Source organism: Neoarius graeffei, chromosome 4, assembly GCF_027579695.1.
Source record: "Neoarius graeffei isolate fNeoGra1 chromosome 4, fNeoGra1.pri, whole genome shotgun sequence".
In the NCBI taxonomy this organism is placed as follows: Eukaryota; Metazoa; Chordata; class Actinopteri; order Siluriformes; family Ariidae; genus Neoarius; species Neoarius graeffei.
The window spans coordinates 5,675,266-5,692,414 of NC_083572.1; the positions used below are offsets into that span (position 1 = coordinate 5,675,266).

At 41.3% G+C, this 17,149-nt stretch overlaps 1 protein-coding gene across 1 annotated transcript in view; it reads right to left on the minus strand.

Moving 5' to 3' along the window:
• col5a2b (collagen, type V, alpha 2b) overlaps window positions 1–17,149 on the minus strand; it is a 74,808-nt gene that overhangs the window by 17,242 nt on the left and 40,417 nt on the right. The window contains exons 31-51 of the mRNA XM_060918701.1: window positions 15,902–15,955; window positions 15,743–15,787; window positions 15,562–15,660; window positions 15,309–15,416; window positions 12,577–12,630; window positions 12,395–12,448; window positions 7,302–7,355; window positions 7,137–7,190; window positions 6,941–7,048; window positions 6,550–6,603; window positions 6,406–6,459; window positions 5,978–6,139; window positions 5,686–5,793; window positions 2,010–2,117; window positions 1,858–1,911; window positions 1,619–1,726; window positions 1,457–1,510; window positions 1,205–1,312; window positions 1,038–1,091; window positions 819–926; window positions 411–726 (exon numbers count right to left, since the gene is read on the minus strand). Of these exons, the coding sequence (XP_060774684.1) occupies window positions 411–726; window positions 819–926; window positions 1,038–1,091; window positions 1,205–1,312; window positions 1,457–1,510; window positions 1,619–1,726; window positions 1,858–1,911; window positions 2,010–2,117; window positions 5,686–5,793; window positions 5,978–6,139; window positions 6,406–6,459; window positions 6,550–6,603; window positions 6,941–7,048; window positions 7,137–7,190; window positions 7,302–7,355; window positions 12,395–12,448; window positions 12,577–12,630; window positions 15,309–15,416; window positions 15,562–15,660; window positions 15,743–15,787; window positions 15,902–15,955 (1,918 nt within the window). The remainder of the gene's footprint in view (window positions 1–410; window positions 727–818; window positions 927–1,037; window positions 1,092–1,204; window positions 1,313–1,456; window positions 1,511–1,618; window positions 1,727–1,857; window positions 1,912–2,009; window positions 2,118–5,685; window positions 5,794–5,977; window positions 6,140–6,405; window positions 6,460–6,549; window positions 6,604–6,940; window positions 7,049–7,136; window positions 7,191–7,301; window positions 7,356–12,394; window positions 12,449–12,576; window positions 12,631–15,308; window positions 15,417–15,561; window positions 15,661–15,742; window positions 15,788–15,901; window positions 15,956–17,149) is intronic.

Consider the following 17,149-nt stretch of genomic DNA (forward strand, 5'->3'; position numbering starts at 1 on the left):
CATCTCTGACAGAATACTTCACACTCCCTGATAAAGAGAAGCACGTTCACCTGTTCATACGGCATGTTCAGGAACAAACTCATGTTAATGGCGCTGAAACAGCCACCGTCAAATGGTGCGGTTGGAGTCTTGTTCTCGGACTCAAAATTGTTTTTAATGACTTGGTCTTGACTCGGACTTGAACACCAGGGACTCGAGACTGGACTCGGACTCGGGGTTTAGTGACTCGACTACAACACTGCCTCAGCTGTTTACTATGCTACGTTATAGTGTTATTGATATGCAAGGAGGTTAAGATGATGTTTTTCTGTGAAGGCTTAATCTACAATTCATCAAGAAAATCATGATCTTCAGAACCGATGACCCATGACAGCCTGACTCTTTGTACATTTTCACGATTGACTCCTCACCGCTCTTCTTCATCGGGTAGCACTGCCTGATGTCCTGGCAGGTGCGTGCCGGGTGATGGCGGCTCCCGTCGGCGTTTTTAATGCTGTCCAGCTGACTGCTCAGAGACTTCAGTGAGGCATGGACGCTACTGTCGACGTGAACGACACCAGAACTATTCACAGGTATCGCCTCGTCCTTGTTGTACTCCGGAAGGGGAGAATCTGGAGACTCAAACCCGCCGTCATAGTCGATGTTTTTATAAAAGTCATCCTCTACAGCTGTCGGAGGTCCAGGAGGACCAGGAGGGCCTGGAGGGCCAGGTTCTCCTTTCGGCCCCTTAACAGAGCAGAGAAATGAAGAAATAAAGCTTAAACCTAATGGTTTGTTCATTTCTTTCGCCTATATGTGTAGCTACTCCAGCTTCTCACCTCTGGTCCGATATCTCCAGGGCTGCCCCGAGATCCAGGATTCCCAATGGCTCCAGGAGAACCCATCTCACCTTCTTTACCAGCAGGTCCAACAGGCCCAGAAGGTCCCTAATGGGAACGTACAAAGACATCATTTGTTTTGCACCTTTTTTTTTAAATTCTGACCCAAGATCTTAATGCTTTTGTAGCAAATAGCCTGAAATAATATTAACAACTCACTCTTTGCCCACTCGGTCCAACAATTCCTCTCGCACCTTCATCTCCTGTTGCTCCCTTTATTCAGAAAAATGATTACTATCAGGAAAACCAGCTCGAATCTTTACAAGTACGATTATCATAATATGAGAATCGGGCGTACTCTATGATGATGATGATCTTATACTCACAGCTGTTCCTGGGAGGCCCTGAATTCCAGAAAAGCCACGGTGACCTTTCTGACCCCTCTCACCAGCGGTCCCTTTCTCTCCTTTGTCTCCTTGTGGCCCCTGAGGTCCCTGTGGTGAGGCAGAGCATATTCTATAAAAACTAATCCTGAAAAAGTGTTTCACTTCTTTGCAGTATGAACGCACTGTGATGGTGTTTAACCATGTAGTGTGTCTGACAGCATTTAATGGATAGTGTTTAAATGGTCATGTGACCTGTTTTCCTCTGACTCCTGGCTGTCCGGCTGGACCCGCTGGCCCTCTTGCACCCTGCAATCAAGAGAAATGTTCAACTTTAATGTTACATGATGTTAAAAACAATTTATTATGTTTTTATATACGAAAATTTCAGGATTACAAACATATGAGGTAACTCACTTTTTCTCCTCTCAATCCAGGACCTCCAGGACCTCCGACTGGTCCGGTTGTTCCTGGTTGTCCTTGGGGTCCAGGAAGACCCTCATCACCTGGTGTTCCCTTATCTCCCTGAAAAAGAAAAAAAAATTGCACACAGCCAATTAACACAGTTAATTTGGAGGAGAGAATAAGAAAAGTTGTGCTTCGGAAATCGCCATGAAAATCCTCAAATATTTTAGAATTATGATTTCTTTACATACTTTGATTCCACGAGTGCCATCAGTTCCAGGACCTCCATCTGCACCTGCAGGACCCTTAAAACACAAAGTTTACATACGATATACTGTATGGAAATACACGAATATGAAATTTCAAAGGACTGTCCGAGACTTGACAAGCGAAACGGCCAAACCTGTGAGCCAGCATCTCCTCTGTCTCCAGCAGGTCCTGGTAATCCAACAGGACCAATACCACCTTTTACCCCAGAAGGGCCTTTGGTGCCGGGTTTTCCAGGCAGACCCTGAACGAGAAGAAACACAGCTGCATCCTTAATTATATGCGCGATATAATGATTACGGTACCAAATCTTTAAGAAGTGCAAAAACGGTGTGACGCTTTTCATGATTGTTTCTGTAATTTTGTACTAGAATAGCGGCTACAATTATCAACAATCCACAATTATCGACACCTTTTCAGATTTACCAATAAAAAACAATCTTACAAAGGCGAGTTTCAGTTCCAACAGTTATTATCGGTTAATTAATCAACCGGAAGACCCGCCTCGCCCTTTGACCTTGTCGTCTGATGACACAGCTCGTTACCTGAGATGGAATTTTTTTCAGCAAGTTGAGGAAAACCCGGACGTTATCGTCGCAGGTAAGCATGGTGGAAAGATCATGGACATGTTTTTACTGATCAAATTCACCGATATTTCATGATCTCCTCGTCGAAACCTACTTTGTTTCTTACTCTTTCATTTGACAGACGCCATTTTGTATCTAAAACGCGCGTTTGAGAAGTCACATGCGTGAGGTGTCGATAATAGTGATCACTTTCACCGGTGTCCACCAATATCGACACCCTGTGGGATTAAGTGACATTTACAACTGTTATGGATCGATCTGACATTTACAACTGTTATGGATCGATCTTTGTGTAACATTGTTGAAGTAGATGAAGTACTTTAAAAAAATAAAAGTACTGTGATTTATAATATTTTTTTCTGATTCATAACAGAATGGAATGTTTTATAGAGTATTTGGAATCCGATTGCAATAAATAGAATTAGACCAGAATTAAATTCCGAACATATAAAAAAATATGAAATATTCAAATTGTTCGATTCCATTCAGAATTTTTTTTTTTTAGTTTGTTGTAAATATCTACCACATATTACAATATCAGGAGACATTTTATATTCTGGTTCGAGGAATGACATGCGACCTTTGACCTGGAGTTTCATATGGTTACAATATCAATTGCCTGTTGAGATTTATTGGTAAACTACAAAACTAGAAATTAATACAAACAACAACAAATGATTAACAAAATGTGATCTACGAAAATACTTAGAAAGTGGAACAAAATTATTTTCTGACACACGTTCAACATTATCAGTTCATTTGTTTACGAACATTAGAATTACTTCCTCATTTACGTAAACACCGACATCAATTTATTTATATAAAATATATTTTGTACTGAATATAAGTCTATGTAAAACAAATTTTAAATAAAAACTATGTTTTGTTAACTTAATACCACATACTGATTATTTTTAAAAAAAATAAATAATCATCTGGATGTTGATAATTGTGGAACGGTGTCGATAACTGTGGACAAAGGTGTCAATACTTGTGGAGCGGTGTCACGTGATCTGATACGCTAAATAATCAGGAATCAACTCATTGTTTTCCAGTGGAAGTTTGAGTAATTATTCATGCACAATTTACACACTGAAAGTCTTTTCTACTTTTGCGACGGCCAAAAGATCGTTAAGGTGTCGATAATTGTAGCCGCTGCTGTAGAATAAGAGAATAATTCTCTGTAAACACTCTATATTGTGCTGTTTTATGAAAATAATCAATGATAGGGTGCAGGCCCGGCGCCAGAATTGAAATATTCAGGGGGCGATCAGTTTATCAGAGGGGGCGGTGTTAAAAAAAAAAAAAAAACGCTCCGTCTTACTACCACGAGTCGTGCTGCTAGTAGACTGAAGAGACGGTTCAGATGGCTCTGCTGAAGAAGTCTGCAAGGCTGTGTCTGGTGGTGCTGCTGGTGAACAATGTCTCGGATCCTCTGGAGGAGGCTTACTAGATTTAATCCACTTTCGTATATCCATCTTTAAACCAAGCACTTGACTAGCTGTCTTGAATGGCACTGACACCATGCAATCGACTCGATATACAATATAATGTAGCCTAGCAACCACATATCCCGCGCAACCCTCAACCTATCAGATTGCTTTGAACAACTGCCATTTCAGTTTGTTTTAAAAGTAATTAATTTAGTTTATTTGTTAAATATTTGATATTATTGAATAGTTTAGGCTACTATTTTTGCAGTATTTCATTGTTATTATTATAATTTTTTTTTCCAACTCTCGCAACTGAGGGGGCGGGGTGGTTGACTTGAGGGGGCGTCGCCCCCAAACGCCCCCTCGTAGCGCCGGGCTTGACAGGGTGGTGTGAGTTACACTGAGGAGCCTGAATTGATTATTTTCCTTGAACATGAAGTATTTTATTCCTCTTATAAACCACAGCAACTTGTCAATGATTAAAATGCTTAAAGAATAACACGTTAAACGAATTGTGTTTAATATTAAACAGTTATGCCAGGAAATCGGGTCGTACATGAGCTGACAGCCGACGAGGCGTGTAGCACTGAGTTGAGTTGTCTATAAGCCGTGTACGACGAGATTGAGTGGAATAACTGTTTTATTCTATCCACATTCACTGGATTTTGAGAAACGGAGCATTTTTATCTTTTGCAAATTCGATGAATAAAAACTTTACATCAAAACGTCCGACAAAATCATTTCCGCTTAGAATGTAAACAAACCGGCAAAATGACAGGAGCAATTTGTGAAAAATATGATTATAATAATAATTCTTGAAAAATTAAAAATATCTGACGCTTTTTCTTACTATCAAATACTTTTATTCCATATTTTGTTGCTTTTTTGGTATTTTTGGGGGGGTTTCCTCTTCTTCTTCTTTAGGTTTTTTTTTTTGGCGGTTGGCAAATCAACTTAAAGGCGCATTACTGCCACCGACTGGGCTGGAGTGTGGAACAGGAGATATTGGGGGGACTATATTATTTTAGCTATTTCTGTTTCTTTTAAATACTTGAAAACAATTTTTGGGGTTTAGTTTTCGAGTCGAGTTTTTATTCCGTCCTCAGTTGGTTCAGCAACACGCTCCATCATTTTGTTTTTCTCTACTCACGGTATATGAGCTGATATCCTAGTAGTAGAGTAGCGATAGTAGTATCAGAGCACGCGATTGCTCATATCCAGTGAATGTGGATAGAATATTACTGAATGTCCTCGAAACAAGCTAGTGCCTGTTCTTACTTATGCTATAGCAGCTACAAACAGTCTTTTTCTCACTGACCTTTATTTTTCTTTCTTTTGAAGTGAATAAAAGCAAAAAATGAAAAAAAAAATGCAATGCTTACATGTGTTTTTATCACTAATGATCTTGGAATGATAACAACCATCAGCATAAAAATCAAACCAATCATCTAAAGTGTCTCAAAACTAAATAATTGTGATTTCAGATTAATTAAGTCCCGATATTAATGGCATTTAGCAGATGCTGTTATCCAGAGCGACGTATAGGGCAGCCCAGGGAGCAGTTGGGGTTAGGTGCCTTGCTCAAGGGCACTTCAGCCATTCCTGCTGGTCCAGGGAATTGAACCAGCAACCTTTTGGTCCCAAAGCTGCTTCTCTAACCATTAGGCCATGGCTTTCCCCCATTAAGCTCATTAGTATTAACTGATCACTCTTAAGAATGAAACAATTATTCATTGATCGCAGCATGTTGTGTTGAATTGGGCAGTGTGAGTGAAATGATGGTCAAACTTACAGCAGGTCCAGGAAGGCCCATCAGTCCACGCTCTCCTCTCATACCGGGTAGACCCACCAACCCTCTCTGCCCCGACAATCCCGCAGGTCCTGGAGGTCCATCAGGGCCCTGAGAAAATTAAACAAATAAATAAATAACCAACAGTGGTGGATGGTTTTCAGCACAGCACTAACACTTGCTAGTGTACAGTTAGAGACTGAAGCTCATTTTGTCATGCACAGTGTGTGCGAAACTGGTGTACAGAACAGCAGTTAATACTCAGAGTGTGTAACACAGGCTAAGATCAGTTTACCGATGGTCCGTCTTCTCCAGAATCGCCTTTATCTCCAGGGCTTCCAGCTGGTCCTGCGTTTCCACGCTCTCCTTGACGACCTGGACCTCCTGGTTCTCCGCGCACTCCAGGTTCACCCTTCTTTCCTGGAGGTCCTTGTGAACCAGGCTCTCCAACTGCACCCTGACAAAAAATGTGGAGGTTTATTCAAAAAAAATAAATTCAGGTATCTACAATCAATTAGAACAATGAAAAAACTTTCACTCAAAAGGCTTTCGAATTCTTTTTGAGCGATCCTGTCAACACCCAGGACTTGCGAGTTTAGCAGGTCCAGACTCACTTTCCTGACCCAAACTCAGGTATCGAATAATATGTTTTAAGTACATTCCTGTATAATACATCAAGGTTTTAAGGTTTTGTGAAGTGATAACTATTGTGGAGACACTTACAGCAGAGCCTGGTATGCCTACACCTCCTGCAGCTCCTGGGAAACCACTGGAACCCTGAGAAGGCAAGAAGAAATAGGAAAAGGATGAGTGTGACAGAAGTCAAATCCTGAAATTATCCTCAGAAAACTTGATGGTGGGACTTACAGCGGCTCCCTGACTCCCTCTGGCGCCTTTCAGTCCTGTTACACCAGACGCTCCCTACAAAAATAAATAAATAAATAAATAAATTAAATTAATGTGTCTTGTATATTTATTTCAGATTTCTGGTGAAACTGGTGACAGGGTCATGGGCAACCAAGGCTCATGGCACTAGGATGTACTATGGGAAGAAGGCAAGCAGGGAGAAGCAGCATGATGCTCTGGATACCAATGTTCTTCAATGTTCTTTTGTGCAATTGGTAAAATGAATGACCGAGAACGTCGAGTTTTACGGTTTTCTCACTAACAAGCGGACGATGATGTATTAGAATGACCGCATGAACGGGGAAAATGACCTAAAGTTACTAAAGGTTAACCTCTAAATGTCACGTCTTACCTGAGCTCCAGGTTTTCCTGCCGTTCCCTGAGGACCGGGAGCTCCTGCTTCACCCTTTGCACCTGGATCTCCTGGTCCTCCTTTCGCACCAGGCTGACCGTCGGGGCCCTGGCAAAAGAAATAAAAATGGTAAAAAATTATTTAAAAAATGACACAAGAACAGATTTATCGATAAATAATGAGACTGTGTACTCACAGGAGGCCCGGAAAATCCAGCTGCTCCAGGAGGACCAGGCTGACCTGGAGACCCCTGAAATACAAAACCAGGAAAACGAGCTCATCAGACGATCTGCATACAGTTTAACTTTATATTAGTGAGGGATTCTGTTCTGATCTGCAAAGCAAATCACGGCACACTCACAGGCGCTGCTCTAGAACCCGGTGGCCCAGGAGGTCCTCTGGGTCCAGTCTCTCCCTAAAAACAAATAAGCAAAAAATACAGAGTGTGTATATATATATATATATATATATATATATATATATATATATATATATATATATATATATATATATATTATATATATACAGGGTGCGATTTGTTAAAAAACCAGAAGGGGGGATGTTTTTTTTTTAATCATGAAACGTCACAAAATTAAGGTAACAATGGGCTAACAGCTCAATAACATCCCATGATATCAAATGAATAACACTAAATGAAAACGAACACTAAACCAGAGGTAGTAAATTCATCTTCCTATCTCTCTGACTAAATACATGAACACTAACACACAACAAAGTTTGCATTGCTTGTCGCGTTGCTGTGATGTTTCTCTCCCTCCGGATTAAATGGACAGTGACTCGAAAATCACTAAAATACATGAATAATAAATGAACAGTTTGCTCTGATGGCGCAGTTCATGTGGCCTTTTCTGCTTTCCCGTCGGTGCGCTATCCGCCGCGTTTCGCCCTTCTTTAATCCACATTTCTGCGAATTTCTCAGCAGGGAAGGAACGCACGTCTGGCCCATTGACAGCGAGGAAAAGAAGGCTGTCAGTGTGGATACATTCATTCTGTTGCGCTCATCAATAAGGATGTGATTCATGGCGCTAAATCCACGTTCACACTCTGGATATTGTTATTATCTACAATGTATCTATTTGCTGGGGACGTTCGTGAACATCAAAGCTGCCACTTCGGGTCATTTTGAAAGTGAGTGCAATGTAGACCATAGGAAACTGTGTCACAACATGCCTGTCATGTCAACTTTTTTTTTTTTGGTTTGTTTGTTTTATTGATGGGGTTGTCCCTGAGGATTTTTTTTCAGCAGAGATAAAAACCAGAGGGGGGGATGATCCCCCCAATCCCCCCCAGCAAATCGCACCCAGTATATATATATATATATATATATATATATATATATATATATATATATATATACACACACACAGTGGGGCAAAAAAGTATTTAGTCAGCCACCAATTGTGCAAGTTCTCCCACTTAAAAAGACGAGAGAGGCCTGTAATTTTCATCATAGGTACACTTCAACTATGAGAGACAGAATGGGGGGAAAGAATCCAGGAAATCACATTGTAGGATTTTTAATGAATTAATTGGTAAATTCCTCGGTAAAATAAGTATTTGGTCACCTACAAACAAGCAAGATTTCTGGCTCTCACAGACCTGTAACAACTTCTTTAAGAGGCTCCTCTGTCCTCCACTCGTTACCTGTATTAATGGCACCTGTTTGAACTCGTTATCAGTATAAAAGACACCTGTCCACAACCTCAAACAGTCACACTCCAAACTCCACTATGGCCAAGACCAAAGAGCTGTCAAAGGACAACAGAAACAAAATTGTAGACCTGCACCAGGCTGGGAAGACTGAATCTGCAATAGGTAAGCAGCTTGGTGTGAAGAAATCAACTGTGGGAGCAATTATTAGAAAATGGAAGACATACAAGACCACTGATAATCTCCTTCGATCTGGGGCTCCATGCAAGATCTCACCCCGTGGGGTCAAAATGATCACAAGAATGGTGAGCAAAAATCCCAGAACCACACGGGGAGACCTTGTGAATGACCTGCAGAGAGCTGGGACCAAAGTAACAAAGGCTACCATCAGTAACACACTACGCCGCCAGGGACTCAAATCCTGCAGTGCCAGACGTGTCCCCCTGCTTAAGCCAGTACATGTCCAGGCCCGTCTGAAGTTTGCTAGAGAGCATTTGGATGATCCAGAAGAGGATTGGGAGAATGTCATATGGTCAGATGAAACCAAAATAGAACTTTTTGGTAAAAACTCAACTTGTTGTGTTTGGAGGAGAAAGAATGCCGAGTTGCATCCAAAGAACACCATACCTCAGGGGTCACCAAACTACGGCCCGCGGGCCAGATCCGGCCCGCCACCCCCCTTTGACCGGCCCCCCAGCCCCTCTGCCCCCCATCACTTGAACCGGCCCTATGAGGCAATCCCCAAAAGTGGTCATGGCCTATTTTTTTAAATTGCTTTTTGGCAAATAATAACATGTCTGCATCTTGTATTTTGTTGATTTTATCAATTAAATTGATATTTAGTTATAAAATGAACTATTCATATTTTCCGAATTTTCGTCATATGCTCGCAATCAAGCAGTGACAGGCAGCGCATGCGCAGAGAACTGTCAGTGTTCAGAACAGCAAAATGGCGAGCGGTAAGCGACAAGCTGACAGAGAGTGCAGAGTTTTTAAAGAACAGTGGACCACCGATTATTTTTTCGTTCAGTGTAAGCAGGGTTCGAATTATGAATTTGACCCTATGGGGGTCTCTATTTAAAAAAAAAAAAAAGCAATGCATACTCGCTCTCCTGGACCAGCGCACTTTTGCGCACTGCAGTGCACAGCTTTCACACACAGGCGCGCGCATGCACGCACGCACACACACACACAGTGTTGCGCATATATATATATATATATATATATATATATATATATATATATATATATTGTTAAACAAAGGAAGATCGTTGTGAGATAGAGGACAAGTCTTCTTCGGACTTAACTTCACATTCGATTTCGCAGGCTGCAAATTTCGGTTTGCGCGCATAGTGGTGTGGTGGTGAAGTACAGCCGTACATGTTGCGGTTTAATAACACGTTCAATACAAAGTTATGGCTGCATGGTGATCGGAAATGAAATGAGTTTTATTTATATTTATATGGTGATATAGGCTATTCAAGCTTATTATGGTGATATATGACGTATTTGAGAGACTTCCACAGAAAATTAAGTTTGCTTCTTTCATGGGAGCCTGAGGGAATGGGAGCTCAGCTCCCATTGGCTCCCACGTAATTCGAACTATGAGTGTAAGGACCGTGCAGTTTGTCTTGTATGTAAAGAAAGTGTGCCGGTTTTCAAAGAATATAATCTGCGTCGTCACTATGAAACCCGCCACAAAGAGTATGTTAGTTTGCGAGGGCAAACAAGAGAAGACAGGATTCGGAGGATGAAATGCGGACTGGCTGCACAACAGAATGTATTCCTTCCCCAAACCCAGATCAACCAGGCTGCTGTCCGAGCTAGCTATAAGGTAGCTCACCTACTAGCTGCCCATGGAAAGCCGTTTACTGATGGGGACTTTGTTAAAGTATGCGTGCTTGCTGTGGCCGAGGAGGTGTGTCCCGACAAGAAGGATGCGCTCAACGCGGTGAGTCTCTCCGCACCTACTATGACCAGGTGAACCGAAGATTTGGGGGGCAACGTGTATGACCAGCTGAATGAGAAAGCGTCAGAATTCGAGTTTTTTGCTTTGGCCGTGGATGAGAGCAATGATGTGCAGGACACAGCACAACTGCTGTGATCTATTGATCTATTGCTCATATTATTATAATTTCACTGTTTTTTAAAATGTATTTATTTTATAGGCCTATTTATTTGACCTTTATTAAGTGCTGCATACAATTATTATTTATATTATTAATAATATCAACAGGCCTACCTACAATTTATAATTTTCCACTCATCTTTGCCAGTGTCAATCACCTCAACTAGGCAGATGTTTCTTACCTTGACAGCTTTGATGTTATTTTTATTAGAAAACAAATAAATGGAATATCTGTGGTATTTCAAATTAAAACAAAGTGTGAAGACTCAATTACTACTTTTGCAAACCACTAGTAAAGATAAACAAATATGTGCCAGGAATCAAGTGTTGATATAGTAGTGTGGGTATAGTAGTGGGGATATAGTAGTGTGGATATAGTAGTGGGGATATAGTAGTGTTGATATAGTAGTGGGGATATAGTAGTGTGGGGATATAGTAGTGTGGGGATATAGTAGTGTTGATATAGTAGTGGGGATATAGTAGTGTGGGGATATAGTAGTGTGGGGATATAGTAGTGTGGGGATATAGTAGTGGGGATATAGTAGTGTGGGGATATAGTAGTGTGGGGATATAGTAGTGGGGGATATAGTAGTGGGGATATAGTAGTGGGGATATAGTAGTGTGGGGATATAGTAGTGTGGGGATATAGTAGTGTGGGGATATAGTAGTGTGGGGATATAGTAGTGTGGGTATAGTAGTGGGGATATAGTAGTGTGGGATGGCCGTGCCAGGCTAGTAATCTCTACTACACAATGAGGCCTGCTGGTGGTCATATTTGTCTGGGTCATACAATTCTATGTGATATAGCTGACCCGACCCCGGCCCCCCATCACAGTCAGGAACGACAATGTGGCCCCCAGAGAAAAAAGTTTGGTGACCCCTGCCATACCTACTGTGAAGCATGGGGGTGGAAACATCATGCTTTGGGGCTGTTTTTCTGCAAAGGGACCAGGACGACTGATCCGTGTAAAGGAAAGAATGAATGGAGCCATGTATCGTGAGATTTTGAGCGAAAACCTCCTTCCATCAGCAAGGGCATTGAAGATGAAACGTGGCTGGGTCTTTCAGCATGACAATGATCCCAAACACACCGCCCGGGCAACGAAGGAGTGGCTTCGTAAGAAGCATTTCAAGGTCCTGGAGTGGCCTAGCCAGTCTCCAGATCTCAACCCCATAGAAAATCTTTGGAGGGAGTTGAAAGTCCGTGTTGCCCAGCAACAGCCCCAAAACATCACTGCTCTAGAGGAGATCTGCATGGAGGAATGGGCCAAAATACCAGCAACAGTGTGTGAAAACCTTGTGAAGACTTACAGAAAACGTTTGACCTCTGTCATTGCCAACAAAGGGTATATAACAAAGTATTGAGATGAACTTTTGTTATTGACCAAATACTTATTTTCCACCATAATTTGCAAATAAATTCTTTAAAAGTCAGACAATGTGATTTTCTGGATTTTTTTTTCTCATTCTGTCTCTCATAGTTGAAGTGTACCTATGATGAAAATTACAGGCCTCTCTCATCTTTTTAAGTGGGAGAACTTACACAATTGGTGGCTGATTAAATACTTTTTTGCCCCACTGTATAAATAAACACATGGATGCCAACCTATAAATAATAAACATATAATAAATAAAATGGGTTAATTAGTGATTACCTTTTCTCCAGGTGCTCCAGCTGGTCCAGTAGGTCCAGTGGTTCCAGGAAGACCCTAAAAACATATTTAAATATATTTAAAAATAGTGTTATGTAAGTGACACTAAGACTATGTATAGATTTATATATATATTCTATACAATATGTGCAAAATTACTTATTCGAATTGTTAGTATTACTCACCCGAGCACCATCATTGCCAGCAGCTCCCTCGAGTCCTGTCTCACCTATCGCACCCTGAGATAATTAAATAATCACCATGAGGTTCTGAAATGATTAAACCAGCACATTTTTCCACTTTTCCTTTATTGAATGTCAGACATTTGAAGCCTTAAAGCGAGACAGCCTTTCGATTTCATAAATTCGGTGAAATTTAGTTCCGTCTGAAATGTGGTCGCTGTGATATGTTTATTTCTGTGACATCTCACAAAATATCAGGCCATTCTGTTCTGTGGCTGGGAAGTTCTTTAATTTGAGGGGATTAAAGCAAATAATGTGCATGAAATCGCTCGCTTCGCACAGTCAAGCAGACAGAGGAAGTCCGTGTGTGTGTGCGCGCATGCGCAGGTTTCCCTTTGACTGTGCACTGACAGTTCCATCATTCTGTCGCTAAACGAATAATAAATATTGCTGCCCGCCAATATTTATTAGTTTGGTCCTGTGCTTCCTTTCCTTCGTATAGAACATAACGTCTTTTCTTCTCGCTTTCTTTCCGTTACTGTAGTTGGTCTTTCATGTTTCATTTGCACACTCACATCCTCCATTTTTCTCTCCTGTTTCAAATTTGTATCCCACAATGCCTTGTGGCGGCACGGTGGTGTAGTGGTTAGCGCTGTCGCTTCACAGCAAGAAGGTCCGGGTTCGAGCCCCGTGGCCGGCGAGGGCCTTTCTGTGCGGAGTTTGCATGTTCTCCCCGTGTCCGCGTGGGTTTCCTCCGGGTGCTCCGGTTTCCCCCACGGTCCAAAGACATGCAGGTTAGGTTAACTGGTGACTCTAAATTGAGCGTAGGTGTGAATGTGAGCGTGAATGGTTGTCTGTGTCTATGTGTCAGCCCTGTGATGACCTGGCGACTTGTCCAGGGTGAACCCCGCCTTTCGCCCGTAGTCAGCTGGGATGGGCTCCAGCTTGCCTGCGACCCTGTAGAAGGATAAAGCAGCTAGAGATAATGAGATGAGATGACAATGCCTTGTGCGGACGGGGAAAGCCCACCACGTGACGCATGACATAGTATCTTGAATTGGGTCATGGTCTCGTCTCGTCTCGTCTTCTTCCACTTATCCGGGGCATGGGGCATGGTGAAGTAGGAAAAAATAGCGGAGGATTTAGGGCCACGTGGCCTTAAAGGAACAGTCCACCGTACTTCCATAATGAAATATGCTCTTATCTGAATTGAGACGAGCTGCTCCGTACCTCTCCGAGCTTTGCGCGACCTCCCAGTCAGTCAGACGCAGTCAGACGCGCTGTCACTCCTGTTAGCAATGCAGCTAGGCTCAGTATGGCCAATGGTATCTTCGGCAGCGCATTGATACGGAGCTCAGATATCAATGCGCTGCCGAAGCGCGCAGAAGGTGTTAGTACGCCTGTCATTATAGTGCGGACTTTCCATAGCATAGAAAATTGCTACGTTTCAATTTGTGTAACTGAACTTGTTTCATATCACTGGTCATATAAACCTATGTAAACAGGAAAAACGCAGAAGAGTTTGATCGCATCTAACTACAGCCCCAAAAAATACCATTGGCCATACTGAGCCTAGCTGCATTGCTAACAGGAGTGACAGCGCGTCTGACTGCGTCTGACTGACTGGGTGGTCGCGCAAAGCTCGGAGAGGTACGGAGCAGCTCGTCTCAATTCAGATAAGAGCATATTTCATTATGGAAGTACGGTGGACTGTTCCTTTAAAGTGCATATTCTGGACCAATTTCGCTTTTTTTTTATATGAAAGAATGTCCCTTTACACACTCATCCAGAAGGGTAATTTTGCACAAGGCCATCTGTCTACAGCAGAAAAAAATAAAATAAAACGCGTGTGGAAAAATCCCAAGGGAGTCTGGAGCCAGATTTGTGACGTTACCTGCGGAAGCGCCAGCAGGCTATGAGAGCTTTGCACGGTTTCAGTGCACAGCCTGTGTAGACCAAGCGCTCCCATTTCTCTCTCATTGTCCGGCCTTTTGGAAAACGATGAGTACTAATCCCGTCATGATTGGTGTTGCTACACCCTCCTACGATACATCTGTCAACCATTTTAATAATTACGCGATAACGTTGAAGAAATTTGCAGAAACCCACCAGGTCGTTTTCTCATAAACAAACCAGCGCTGACGTAGGATTCAGAGGGAGGCGTCCCGCACGCGACGTCACGAAAATCAATGTTTCCCGGGAAATCCAAATGCCAAGTTTTTTCAGAGGCGGACCAATTCACCTCAAATGGCTTGATTTCAACTGAATTTTTCTGGTATTGCGCAAGGTAAAAAAAATTGCACAAAATGCAAAATGTGACAGATATTTGACCAAAGTTTAATATAAAATAGGAGAATTACATTGATCTTGCTCCTGAATTTACCCGTGATATGCACTTTAAATTCATTAATTGCTCCATTAAAAAAAAAATAATAATAAAATTAGAAGTCTGATTCGAATTCAGTAGTTTTCATTCACTAAACAAAAATAATTGGGTGTCAGGGAAAATTCTTCTTTTTATGGCCTACACTTGAAAAATCTGAAAGGCCGTCTACCTTTAAAAATTTTACCAAAAAAAACCTGGCATTTTAACGCCTCGTCCTTTGCCCTTATTCATGTGCCCTCACTATAAAAAAACACACTCATGTCTCTGTCTTTTTGTCTGGGGGCTCACCCTTGTTGTCTATTCATTCAGGCTTTATATATGTATTTTTTATTTCTTTATTTCTACTTACGCGGTCTCCTTTCGGTCCACTGGCGCCTGGTGTGCCTCTCTCTCCGGGCATTCCCTGAAGTCCAGGTGGACCTGGGTCTCCGCTTTTCCCTGCTGGTCCTGAACCACCCTTAAGGATGCAAAAAATGTACACATATATATAAAATCATTCCTATTTTGTGTCAAATTTATTTTATTATTTCTTTGTGTAACTATATGTTAATTATGTTTGTAGATTTATAGCCAACTAATGGTACTGGACTATTTTGGACTACCTTAGGTCCATCAGGTCCTGGTGCCCCCGGACTGCCTTTAGACCCAGGACGGCCATTAGGTCCTGGCTGCCCTCTCTCTCCTGGGCTTCCACGCTCACCCTGAGGGGTAAAACAATGACTTCTCTGTAAAACTATACACTATTAATTCTAGCAATGAAGAGTAAATCCAGTATTAACTTACTCTTGGTCCAGTCTGACCAGCAGCACCTTCTTCACCAGTGACTCCCTAAGAGAACAAAAAAGACAGTTTAAATATTCAATGTACTGTATGGACAAATATTTCACTTTTGCTGGAGTAGACTGGAAAAAATAACAGTGTCATCAACAATACAACACTCACCTCATTACCGGGTTTTCCTGGCTCTCCAGGTGGACCTGCAGGTCCAGGTAAACCCTGAGAAGTGAACATGTTACAAATGTAATCGATTTAATCAAATTTAATTTAAAACACAAAAACTTATTATAAATTTGTAGCCCACCCACACTGCACAACACCTAAACCAATGATCTGTAAAACTTGTACCCCAAATACAGCTGCGTTGTATGGGTGCAATGATACACTGTGACATGATGCATCACGATGAAAAAAACAGAATTGCGGAAATTCAACATTTTCACACCAGCGGTCCTAATCTGTGCATCCCACAGAGTTGATATATAGAGTGCACACTGGACATGTGATCACATACTGAACTCATGTAGTGAGACTGTGAATTCATCTGTGCTTGTGAAGTGACCAGAAACCTGATAGTTCTGGATAACATTCATTCTACATTATAGAAACACATTATAATGAATAAAAAGAGCTCTCAATAGCTTTCAAACAACACCATCCCTGCACCTCTGTTATCTCCAGTTCCTGAGAAAGAGGCTGCGGAAAACGGTCATTTTAGCCGACTTTGGAGCTCTATTTCTGCTACGGAGCTCATTTTGTTTCACTTTGTTTATTCAATCAACATTTTATGGTGAATTTATACATTTCTTTATTTATTTTTAAAATATGCTGAACCTGTTGTACATTTTGTTTACGATATGTATAATGGTTCATAGCAATTTTTAATTTATTTAGTTTTAAACAGACAAAAAAGCACTTTGTTTTGCATTGTTTATGATACAGAAATAAAAAAGGACTCTTTTCCATCATAATTTTTCTTACGTCAAATTTTGTTCAAATTTTCTGAAAAGTTAATCGAATCGACTCATGAACACAGTGTCGTCAATCAAACCAAATCGTGACCGGCATGTATTGTTACATTCCTACTACCTAGCGAACAATGGGGCAATAAACCTAATAAACCTACGATCATAAAAATGAAGAAAATCAGTCCAATTCCAACAAATTTAATTTAAAACATGAAACTACATACAGTATTTCATTTTTCGTAGTTCTCCAACCCCCAACAGTATTATTAGCTATCCAGTTAGGTGTAAATATTTAGCCACAAACAAAACTAGCTAGCTAACATTAGCAAGATTGCTATCTCCTAAACAAATCTAGCATAGAGAAAATAATTCTTGGAAAGATCCTATGCTAATGACCTAACCTTCTAGCTGTAAAAATTTATCCTCAAATACTAGCTAGCTAAGA